Source organism: Orcinus orca, chromosome 10 (genome assembly GCF_937001465.1).
Source record: "Orcinus orca chromosome 10, mOrcOrc1.1, whole genome shotgun sequence".
Lineage (NCBI taxonomy): Eukaryota > Metazoa > Chordata > Mammalia > Artiodactyla > Delphinidae > Orcinus > Orcinus orca.
Window position 1 is genome coordinate 38,086,006 of NC_064568.1, and position 11,720 is coordinate 38,097,725.

Consider the following 11,720-nt stretch of genomic DNA (forward strand, 5'->3'; position numbering starts at 1 on the left):
CAGCCTCTTACCTTTAAATGAGAGCCGGACCCGGGGCGTGGCCGGGAGGTAGTCCTGGGTTGGGGTGGCTGGCCAGGCCCCAGTCAGTAGGGAAGCCCAGAGGAGGAGGCCAGCGACAGGCATTGTGGGAGGGGCCTAGGGCCCAGAAATCAGGCAGCCGGCTAGACACCTGGGAGGGGGAGCAAGATTGCAATGTGTGAGGCAGAGTGGGGTATCCTGCCCTACCAACATTTCCCTGTGTAATTCTGCCCAAGGTGCCTCAGTTTCCCTATCTGAATAAATAGGGCGATGGGTGTCTCCTTGCTCACACCCTCAGACTGGGCCCATGAATGGCTCAGTGTGAAAACCTCATATTCTTTCTTGTCCCAAACAATGGGTCTAAAGACCAGCCACTGAGTGCAGCCTAGGGTCACCAGGACTAATAGGCGCCATGGGAGACTCAAACCCTCCCCGCATCACAGCTTCCTGACTTCCATTCACAGTGCTCAGCTCAAGCAGGGCTCAACTACAGCCCTCTCTAGTTCCCTTGCATCCACCCCCAACCCAACGGGCTGTTCCTTCCCTCTCCCACTTCAAGGAATGAGGGAAGAGATGGGTCCAGTCCTGCTGGCTCCAGCCAAATCTCTCCTTGTAGTATAGGAAAATCTGAACCTGATTATTGGGGTTGGGAGCATGAGGGAGTGGAGGATGAGTGAGACACACATAGATGGCCTAGAGTGAGAGAGAGACAGCAGCCAGAAAAGGAGAGTCAAAGAACAGTAGGGTCTACTTTTACTGAAATCACAGCAGGAGGGATCCAGGTCAGACATACAGAAGGACTTCCTGCCAGGAAAATTTCCAGCTCTGCCTACAGAGGGCAAAGAAGGGGAGCGAGGATAGCCAGCAGGCCTGGGGCAGGGTCTGAGCCAGCCTCAGTGTCCCCTGCAGAACTCCCATACCCCCAGCAGGCCCAAGTTTCCATACAATGTTTTTCAAATATTGTCTCCCCAGGCAGACTGGCTGTTGGGTAAACGCAGCCCAGCACCAGTTGTCTGAACATATTGCTCCCTCCAGGCGAAAACCAGTGCCAACTTCCCAACCGCGCCCCCCCAACCAGATGCACTGGGGGTGGGGGCACCAAGAATGACAATGTGAGCCCCATCCCCCAGATCTGTCTGGCCTACTTCCTTCTCCCATGGGAGACAGGACCCCAGGCCCACTTCTAGGACCCTGAGGTGGGGGTGGGGTGTAAGAGGTAACGTGGCCTGTTAATCCCCTGCACTGGCTAACACATACTGAGGCAAGGCCCAGGCTCCACATCTGACTGTCCAACCCCACTCGACAGACCCTGATGCCCTCCCTAGCCCACCTCCCCCGAGACCTTGCCTCTCCTGCCAAGCAAACCACTGGTGGTTCCTCAGACAGGAAGTGCAGCTTCAGGCTGACTGACCCATTCCCCATGTGGTGCCCTCTGTGGGAACACCCTCTCCTGAGTGCCTGACACACCTCTCATGTTCCTTCCAAATCCCCCATCACAGGTGCTCCCTCCTAGGGAGGATGGCTGAAGGAAGGAGGGGAGAATTAGAACCAGTCCTTCCGCCAGTCTGCTGGGGCACAAAGCTGGTGCTGACTGAATGGCAGGCCCTGATGAGGCGGGCAGGCGGAAGAAAGGGCTGTGCAGCTACCAGCACCCTGGGGTTCACCTGGGAGGCCCCCACTTACAGTTGTGGATATACACACGTCCACACTTACATGCCCACACTCGTCCTTACAAGCATATGTTTGTTCAAGAACTTGACCTGCTAGTGGGGTGGGGCTCAAGGAAGCTGGGAGACACTGTCCTGGCTTGGGAAGGACAAGATGCAGGCTGGGTCCCTTAGAGAGCTTTGTTCCTCTGTATCAGGGGGCTCAGGGTGACTTGCCTCCTGTCCTCCCTGTGACCTCATTTCTCCTACAGCCATTTTCATGGTGACAAGGTCAGGGTCACCAAGGACAGTGGTGGAGTCCCCCAAGGTGTCCAGAAATGAGGAGGGCTTTGCTCCACTGGGCCCCTACAGGGACCTCCCACAATGCTTTGGCCCTTTAAAAGGGTGAATAGGGGATGTTCAAATCTGTTGGGGCCTCAGGCCCAAGTCTAGGCCCCCTCCTTGGCAGCCTGGGGGGTGGAGGAGAGAAGGAGAGGGAAGGAAAAAGAGGAAGAGAAGGACAGAGAGAGGAAAGGGGAGGGCATTTCCACAGTTGCTTCCCCTCTGCCAGCCCCTAGATGCATTCCACCCAGCCCCAGCCCCGGAGAAGCCCCCAGTCTGGCCCAGCCCAGGTGGGTGGACAGAGAAGGAACAGCCACCGCCACCTGGGAGCCCACCAGGAGGAGAGCAGAGAAGGAAGGAAGGAAGGAAAGAAGGCTGGCGGGAGGGAGCAAGGGAGGGAGGCAGGCGGGAGGGAGGAGGAGAGAGGGAGGAGAGAGGGAGGGACGGAGGAGAGACGTTCGAACAAAGAACCGAGGAGCTGGGGCTGGCAAGGGGTGCAGGGAAGGGGCGGCCAGATGAGGGGGTCTGGAGGCACCTGGGGGTGGGGCAGGGGGCTAGGAGGTCGAATTGTCCAGACTGATCCAGACTTCTCAGGCTTGGGGGGGTTGTGGGGGACAGCCTGCCTCAGGGAAGGAAGGTTGGCTCCTTCGAACTGAGAACAGCCTGGATGGAAGGGAGGCAGGAGCAGGGGCTGCGGGGGAACATGGTGAAGAAATTATTAACAGCACCCCACCCCCCACCTAGCTGCTCTCATACTCCCCCCAGCAGGCCAGAGCTCCTTCCTGACTCCTTGGCTTCCCCCTCCCCCAACACCCTATGGACCAGGAAGCGGAGACACACCAGCATAGCTAGGATTGAAACCCCCCCTTTCATGGCCAGGGTTTCCCAGTCAAGGTCACCTGGCTTCGCTCCATCTTCCCCTTCAAGGTATTCCTGGAGCGGCAGGGGTCTGAGGCTGGGTTCCTGGCCTCCTCTCCCCAACCCCCTGCACTTCTGGGCCTGGCTCCTTCAGAACTGAGGGGCAGCAACAGGGGTAGGCGTGCCCAGTGTCCTCACCTTCCAGGACACCTTACCCCAAGGGTCCAGGCACACTCCCTATGCAGCCTGGGAAAAGGCTCCAGCTCCATCCAACCCCCTGGACTGGAATGAGCCTACCAACCTCTGGGTGCAGTTTCCCTATCTCTCCAACTAGGACAGGGGCTTCTGGGAGACAATCTGTATGAATTCAGGACAGGAACCCCCAACCTCCAGAGCAGACACATCGGTGCCTTCATTCCCCCCCTCCCGCCTCCCCCAGGTGTTCATGGGCTGGTGTTCACAACACAGTTATCTCAAGAATTAGAAGTTATTTATCCAGCCAGGCCTCCAGACCTAGCTCCAGCTGACCCCTCCTGCCAGTCCTGCCTCATTCCTGGGCCACCTTGACACGTTCTGGTCCCACCTGCTCTAAGCAAGTCCACCTAGCTCCTAGTGTCCCCTGCCCACTTAACCACTGGGGCCCCAGCCTGCCCAGATCGGGGGCTTGACTGCAGGCTCTCCCAGCTCACTTACTCCCCACATACAGCAGGGCCCCTAATCCAAGCAAGACTCCCTGCTGGAAAACAAACCCAAACTAGCAGCAGGGGGTCAGGGGGCTGGCACAGAGCTGGGAGAAAAGCCTTGGGGCTGGCAGTCCTGCCCTGTTGATCTTGGAGACCCTCCACGTGGGGGCTGCCAGTATAGCGCTTCCCTTCCAGCAGACGATCCCCAGATCCGGACACTGAGGCAGGGCAGGCGTACCTACTGGGGAAGAACGCTGCCTGAGGCGTTAGTGGGAGAGCTCAGCCAGGAGAAAGGGCATGAGGCCTCCCGCTCCAGGAACAAGGCGGTGGCGGTGTATGGGAACACCCACCCACCCACCCAGAACCTTTCACAGAAAAAGTTGCTTTGCACACTGGTGACCCCGCAGGCCACATCCTCCACACATCTCCACATCGCTTCGATGCTGAGGGTCGGGGCAGCCCGGCCAGGTATAGGCACCCACTCGTCTGGTCACCCCTGCGTCCGCGGAAAGCCCCCTGGCTCTCTGAGCCCCAAGCCCCGGACACTTGCGCAGAGTTGCAGTGCCGCGGGTCCCAGAGGGATCGCGGGGTGGCCCGGCTGCCTGACCGCTCCCTCCCGGTTCCCGCCGCACTCACCTCTTCCACGGCGGAGGGGCCTGGGCTCCCGAGCAGCGGCGGCGGCGGCGGCAGCAGAGGGGCTCCCGGTTGAGCCGGTCCGCGCTAGCGGCCCCCCGGGGCCATGGCCCTGCCCGCGCCCTCTCGCCGCTGTGCCTGAGCCCGGGTCGGGGCCGCGGCCCCGGCTTAACGGGTTCTGCGGGCTTTGGGCGCGTCAGCAGTCGAGGCCCCGGGCCCCATCCCGGGCCATGGGAAGGCTCAGGGGCGCTCGGGGCCGCCTCCCCCCGGGTGGGCTGCGGGCGCCCCCTGGCCGGCGCGCCGAGGGCGCATTCCCCGGAGCGGGGCGCGGGCGACGGCGCGCGCTGGGCTTCGGGGAGCTACGCTCGGCTTGGCTCGGTGGCGCTGTGCTCGCCTGGTCTCTGGACTGGGGCCGGCCGGCCGCGCTGGGCTGCGCTCGGGGGTCACCGGACCGCGGCCGTACCCTCGCTCGCTCGCTTGCTCTGGTCTCGCGGCCGCCGGCGGGACGGGGCGCTCGGAGCCGCGCTGGGAGAGCCGGCAATTGGCCGCCCGTGGGCGACATTTGCATAGCGCGGCCCCGCCCCGTCCGCCCCGCCCGGCCCCACCCCCAGGGCGGGACCCGCCCGGCCGCCGTCCCGCCCCCTCTCCACCTGTCCGCGGGCTGGGCTCGATGCTCCCAGGCGGTGGGGCAGCCTGCGCCCAGGGAGGCTAATCGGCACCCCGCGCCCCCGCCCTGGCTTCGCAGGCGGCGCCCCCGCCCCGCCCTGGCTTTGTCTATCCGTGGATACACCGCGCACACCGCGCCTGGTGTTTACCCGAGCACTCAACTCCCTGGCGGGAAGGGCAGGCGCGCCCGGGAGCAACGAGCCTGCGCTCACCTGCGCACCCCCTGCCGTGTCGCTCCTTCCCACTCGCTGCCCGCCATGCTTGGCCCAGCGTGAGACCCGCAGCTCAGGGCCCGGGACTGCCCGGGCCGCTCAGCAGGTGGCAGTGCAGCCCCTGGGACGGCTGGCATGGCGGGACCTGCCCGCCGCCTCCAGCCCAAGCCAGGTCAGCCTTACAGCTCCGTTCAACCGCTGTAGAGCTCCCTGAGACGCCCTCAGCAGCCGGTCCTATTTCAAGCCAGTAGCCCCACGGACCCACCCCCTTACAGTTCCATACCCCAGAGGAGCCGGATAGGGGTTCCTAAAAGGGACATTGGCTTTCAAATGGCCTCCTGATGAACTGAGGGCCCTGCAACTGATCCGAGGAAGGGACCCTCCAGCCAACCTAACCCTACTCCCAAGGCCGTAGCCTCACCAGCCAGGACCACAGCCTCAGCCTGGCCCCATGCACTTTGCCAAGGTCCCAGTGGACATAGGACCTCTTTGTCCTCCTTCTCCTCCCTCTTCTCCTATTCCCTCCCCTTCCTCCTCTCTCCTTTCTATTCTTTCCTCTCTCCTCCTCTGCCCTCCCCTTCTCTTCCCCCTCTTTCCTCTCCCCCTATTTTTCCTTGTCTGCTTCCTCCTTCTCTCCTTTCTCCTCCTTTCCTCCTCTTCCTCTACACTCCTCCTTTCTCTCTTCCTCCCTTGTTCCCCCTCTCCTCTCTCTTCCTTCTCCCTCTTCTCTTCCTGGCTAACAAGACATCTCTCACTCTGACCTATTGGCTGGTTGACTGCAAATGTAGGTTGGGGTGGGATGTTAGGGATCCTGCTGAGGGTCTCCTGACCCGGACTTGGACTTGGAGTGCTGGCGCACATGTTCCAAGCAGAGGCTGGCCACTGGATCTAAGGAAACACCAGCCTGCAGGGTTTTTTTTGTTTTTTGGCCGCACCATGTGGCATGCGGGATCTTAGTTCACTGACCAGGGATTGAACCCGTGCCCCCTGCATTCGGAATGCAGAGTCTTAGCCACTGGACCACCAGGGAAGTCCCTTTGCTGTTTTTTTTTTTTTTTTTTGGTTGCAGCCTGCAGTAATGGTGGCTGCAGTGACAGTGCCTGCATGTCTCTCACTGTCATGTCTCATTTAAAAACACTGTATCGGGTTTCCCTGGTGGCGCCGTGGTTGGGAGTCTGCCTGCCGATGCGGGGGACATGGGTTCGTGCCCCGGTCCGGGAGGATCCCACATGCCGCGGAGCAGCTGGGCCCGTGAGCCATGGCTGCTGGGCCTGCGCGTCCAGAGCCTGTGCTCTGCAACGGGAGAGGCCACAGCAGTGAGAGGCCCGCGTACCGCAAAAAACACAAAACACTGTGTCGGGACTTCCCTGGTGGTGCAGTGGCTAAGAATCCGCCTGCCAATGCAGGAGACACGGGTTCGATCCTTGGTCTGGGAAGATCCCATATGCCGCGGAGCAAATAAGCTCATGCGCCACAACCACTGAGCCTGCGCTCTAGAGCCCGTGAGCCACAACTACTGAGCTCGTGTGCTGCAACTACTGTAGCCCACACACCTGGAGCCTGTGCTCCACAACAAGAGAAGCCACCACAATGAGAAGCCCGTGCACCACAATGAAGAGTAGCCCCAGCTTGCTACCCCTAGAGAAAGCCCACGCGCAACAACGAAGACCCAACGCTGCCAAAAAATTGAAAAAATAAAAAAATAAAAATAAAATCACTCTGTCAGTCATTCCTCCTCATCCCCACTCCTCTGTACCAGGGTCACCCCTGAGGTCACCACCACTGCACCACCATTACCAGTGCAGCATATGACACCATTACTGTGGTTTCCAAAGCCATCAATTCCAACACCACCCCACAACCTCCCTGGCTTCCTCAGAGCCTGGCCTCCTCTGTCACCACCACCAGCATGATCATTATCCTGCTCACTAAAGCAGAACTGTGAGGACTTGCCAAAGACAACTCCAGGGTTCTGGGTTAGGAAGGAAAGAGACTCAATTGATTTGTCCATGGAGCACCTCTCAGACACACAGATTAGGCCCAGCACACAGAGTTCTTTGGTGGCAGGGGGGTGGGAGGAAGGGGACAAGGAAAGGGAGGAGAGCTAGAGCTGGGCTTGGCTGCACACAGTGGAGTGATGCCACTTCTCTTCTAATCAGTGTGAGAAGGCTGAGTAATCAATAAAAATCAAAATAATTTTATTATTGCCACAGTGAATCCACACTGCACTTTTGCCCTGTGTGTGTCATGCTGGGATGAGCATTTTGTAACACTATTTGTCATTTTATATATAATATGTATCATTGGGAGGAATACTGTGGAGCCTCCTGTGATTTTGCCTTCAATTGCAGGAGTCCAAAGACCCCTTGAAACCAGCCCCTGATGCGGGGTTGGGAGGCCCTGCATGCCAGCAGGGTTTATGGTCTTTTGCCCCCTCCCCAGCACTTCACAATCCCATTGAGAAGCAAGTCCTGCTGTCCCCATTGTACAGATGAGGAAGAGGAGACTGGGAGAAGTGGGGTGAGGCCTATAAGCACCAGGCTGTGGTGTGGGAAAGGTGGCATTTTCAGGAGCTATGGGAAGGCTCCAGGAGGGAAGGGCCAGGCCACAGGGCCCACATGAAGCCAAGGGCCTGCAACTCAGACCGGTGCTGGGGGGCTGGCAATGAGTGCTAGAGCCACACGCGGCACTTAGGGAGTTCAATAAATCTTTACTGAATGAATAAGAGGGCAAATTCCTGCAATACCAGATCCAAGAGGGCGCATGAGCCAAGAGCACAGGAGCACAGGAGCCAACTCCATGCCTACTACCTAGCTCCTCTGGACTGGCTGCCCCCGCCCGACACTCTCCCTGCCACCCAGAGTCCTTCAGTCTTTCCCTCTAAAAGCCACTCTGCTGTGCTAGCTCCACCTGAGAACCACCCAGGATGCCCTGTGGGGTTGCCTGAACGGAGACCAGGCCAAGCTAACACCTGCCTGGCCTCCATCCCTCCCTCCTCTACAGACACTTGGACCCCACGCATTCTTCTTTTCCAGCTCCCCCATGGCCCACCCTAGTACCAGCCTGGATACACAAGGTGGTAGGGAGTTCAGAGATGGTTACGCCAGGTCAGGTTCCCCCACTGACCCAGCCTCTGGAGCAGCCCCCTCTCTCTTCCCACATGGGGATGGGCCCTTGGGGTGATATCCTGGCTGTGTAGCCTTGGGCTCATGGCTCAGCTTCCCAGAGCTTCTGAGGTGCCACAAAGCCCAACAATGGGGGTTACACCTGGGAAGGAATTGGCCCCCTTTGTCCCAGCCCCCGCCCTGGGTGATGGTGCTGCAGTGGGCAGGAGAGCTTTGAAGGTCTTCTCCCCCAAACACCTCCAGCCCTTCCACCTGGCCCAGACTTTGTTTCTGGCAGTGCTCATGCCTGTTTCACTTCCTTCTGGCTCTTCCAGCCTGTGCTGCTGGGGACTGAAGTGCAGCCCTGGGCCTCCTGCTGCCTGTCGATCCTCTGTCTGTCTACACTATTTGTCTCTATCTGGCCTCCACTGTGGGGACAGGGCAGCCGCTGTACTGGGTAACCTTGAGAGAAAACTTGCCCTCCTGGCCTCTGCATCTGGAAGGCTGAATAAGGAAGGCCTGGGCTCAGGGACTGGCCATGCCCCCTTGATGAAGGTGGCGACTAAACCAGCACTCTCTCCTCTGGCCGGGTCTCTGGGGAACCTGTTTCCCGGGCCTAGCAGGCTAAGCAAGCCTCGGCCCGCCCAGCCCCAGCGCTGCTGGCTCGGATTTCCTCGCTTTCTGGTTTTCTCATCTCCTCTGCCCCAGGCGCTGCCTGCTTTCTGGCCCAGCCCCCACCCATCCGGAACTGGATCCCACAGAGGGGGTGTCGGAAAGGGGGCCCGGGAGGGGGCGCACGGAGGTGCTTGGCCATACCAGGAAGGGGCGGGCCGTGAGGAGTCACCCACGGCCAGGGTGCAGGATGGGGTTCAGCTCAACCTTCCCCTGCCCAGCCTGCCCCAGGAGCTGGCTCTGAGCCCATCAAAAGCTGGAATAACCCGCCTCCCTGGCTGCTCCCCAAAGCTGCCTCTAGGCCTTTTCTGCTGTTGTCCCCTCTACCGGGAATGCTCTTCCCGACTTCAGTGCCAGTGTAAACCCTGTGTTTCCTCTAGCCCAGAGCCCTCGGCCACCTCCTCCAACCCCAAACACTGTCCCTTTCTGCACAAAGGGCCGGTGTCCCTTCTTGAGGCTGCTTCATCCTCCCTTTCCACACCAGAGCCCTGCAGGCATCCCAAGCCTCTTTGAGGAGCTCTGCCCTCTCTTTCGTCTCTGGGTCTTTGCACATGCTGTTCCCCTGTGCCTGGAATGCCTTTCCTATTTCCTTCTAGATTCTGCAGGCTTCTAGGAAGATATTACCTCCCAGAAAGCCAATCCTAATGGCTGGGTCAGGAGCGTCCTTGGGCCCCTGCGGGTCCTGCATCCCCATCCAGACATTAACAGACCCAGGCCTCTCTGCGTTCTCCTGGCTGGGTCCCACGTAGACCCATCAGCAACTGCTTCTCGTGTGCATTCAGACTGAATAAGAGAGGGAGCCACGGGCTCTGAGTTGCCACTTACTCCCTCATCCCATATTTGTATTACTGTGTGTGTGTGTGTGTGTGTGTTTGTATATGTTGAGGGAGGTGGGGGTCGGGTGGGCCCAAGCTTGGCTGGCTGCCAAGTGACCCATGACCGTCAGCCAGCCTGAGCATATCCTGTTTAGACAGAGGCCAGACAGCCAGCCCTCACTCACTTGGGCCTGTCCTGCCCCTGCTGGGGAGCCCAGGTCTTGGGCCTAGAGCTCAAACCTTATCTGCTCCAGAGAGGCCTCCTTACTAAGAATTGGGATGGGGATTTTGCATTTCCTCTGCCCCCATGGTACAGATCTTTTTTCTGGGTGCCTGGGCCCTGGGTCATTTATGGTTGGGCAGCCCCAGCCACTGGCTAGGGGTGGGGGATGTGGAGCTTGGCTGAAAAGACCTTGGATCTGGAGCCCACCTGGGAGGAACCACCAGCCACTCTTTGGCTTTGCTCAGCTCAGTTGGGACAGCCCCATCCTTCCAGCTGCTCGGGTCAAAAAGTCTTTGAATAAGCCTGGACTCTCTCACACATCTACATCTAAGCCATCAGTAAATACTTTCAACTTCACCTTCAAAATATGCAAAATATCAGGTAACAACTTCCTACCTTCTCCCTGGCCACCAGCTCTGCAGCCACTGCCTCTGCAGCTTCCACCTCCACAGCCAACCTCATCTCTCACCTGACAAGTATGGGAGACTCCTGACTGGGCTCCCAGCTTCTGCTCTTGCCTCCTGCTAGCCAGCCAGGATCCAGAGGGACCCTGTTAAGATGGAAGCCAGGGCATGTCTCTTTCTTATATAAGATTTTAAAAAATATTTATTTTTATTTATTATCATTTATTTTTGGCTGCATTGGGTCTTCATTGCTGCGCACGGGCTTTCTCTAGTTGCAGCGAGCAGGGGCTACTGTTCGTTGCGGTGCACGGACTTCTCAGTGCAGTGGCTTCTCTTGCTGCGGAGCACGGGCTCTAGGCGCGCGGGCTCTAGGCGCGCGGGCTTCAGTAGTTGCAGCGCCCAGGCTCAGTAGTTGTGGCTCGTGGGCTCTAGAGCGCAGGCTCAGTAGTTGCGGTGCACGGGCTTAGTTACTCCGCGGTGTGTGGGATCTTCCCGGACCAGGGATCGAACCCATGTCCCCTGCATTGGCAGGTGGATTCTTAACCACTGCCCCACCAGGGAAGCCCCATGTCTCTTTCTTGTCCAAAGTTCTCAGTGGCTCCGACTTCGTTGAGAGTCAAAGCCAAGTCCCTGCAGTGGCTGTCTCCCCAGCCTGCTCCCATCTCTGACTCATGTCCTCCTGTTCCTGGCCACAGCCTCCTCCCTCTTCCTCCCACATGAGGCACTTCAGCCTCAGGGCCCGTGAAATGACTGTTCCCTTTGCCTGGATGCCCTTCCCATAGGCACCTCTATGACTTCTCCTTCACCTCCTTCTGGTTTTTCCTCAGATAGTACCTTCTCAGTAATATCTACAACCACTACCCCAGCACTCTTGACTTTCCCTTCCCCTCCTCTCTTTCTATACGACATTTTTTGCTTCTTTTTTTTTTTTTTTGGTGGTACGTGGGCCTCTCACTGTTGCGGCCTCTCCTGTTGCGGAGCACAGGCAGCTCCGGACGTGCAGTCTCAGCGGCCATGGCTCACGGGCCCAGCCGCCCCGCGGCATGTGGGATCCTCGTGGACCGAGGCACGAACCTGTGTCCCCTGCATCAGCAGGCGGACTCTCAACCACTGCGCCACCAGGGAAGCCCTTTTGCTTCTTTTTATGCTTGTTAGTTATTGTCCGTTTCCCTACCCCTGCTAGACTATCAGCATCAAGAGGGCAGGAACTGTTTTGTCTGTTTGCTGCTTCCCCAGCACCCAGAATGGAGACTGGTATATACCAGTCTCACTGAATGAGAGAGGGGCTCAACCCAGGGCCTCTCTGTACTCTGATCAGGGACCAGGAGCTGCTTTCTACCCTGGTCTTTGGGTCTCTGCTTACACTCCCTGGAGCTGAGGACAGGGCAGGGATGGGTACCCGTGTGCTGTTTCCTCCTCTATGGAAGAGCTGGCCTGAGTAGAC

At 58.9% G+C, this 11,720-nt stretch overlaps 1 protein-coding gene across 6 annotated transcripts in view; it reads right to left on the minus strand.

Moving 5' to 3' along the window:
• The window catches only part of SEMA3F (semaphorin 3F), a 29,509-nt gene extending 24,794 nt beyond the window's left edge, over positions 1-4,715 (minus strand). For 2 of the 6 annotated variants that reach the window (XM_033424425.2, XM_004267824.3), the window contains exons 1-2: positions 4,184-4,713; positions 12-169 (exon numbers count right to left, since the gene is read on the minus strand). In XM_033424425.2, the coding sequence (XP_033280316.1) occupies positions 12-123 (112 nt within the window). In that variant the 5' untranslated portion in view covers positions 124-169; positions 4,184-4,713. Of the gene's footprint in view, positions 1-11; positions 170-2,541; positions 2,698-2,905; positions 4,164-4,183 lie in introns of those variants that run through there. The other 4 variants (XM_033424420.2, XM_033424416.2, XM_033424421.2 and 1 more) reach the window with 4 other exon arrangements.
• Positions 4,716-11,720: the final 7,005 nt, after the last annotated feature.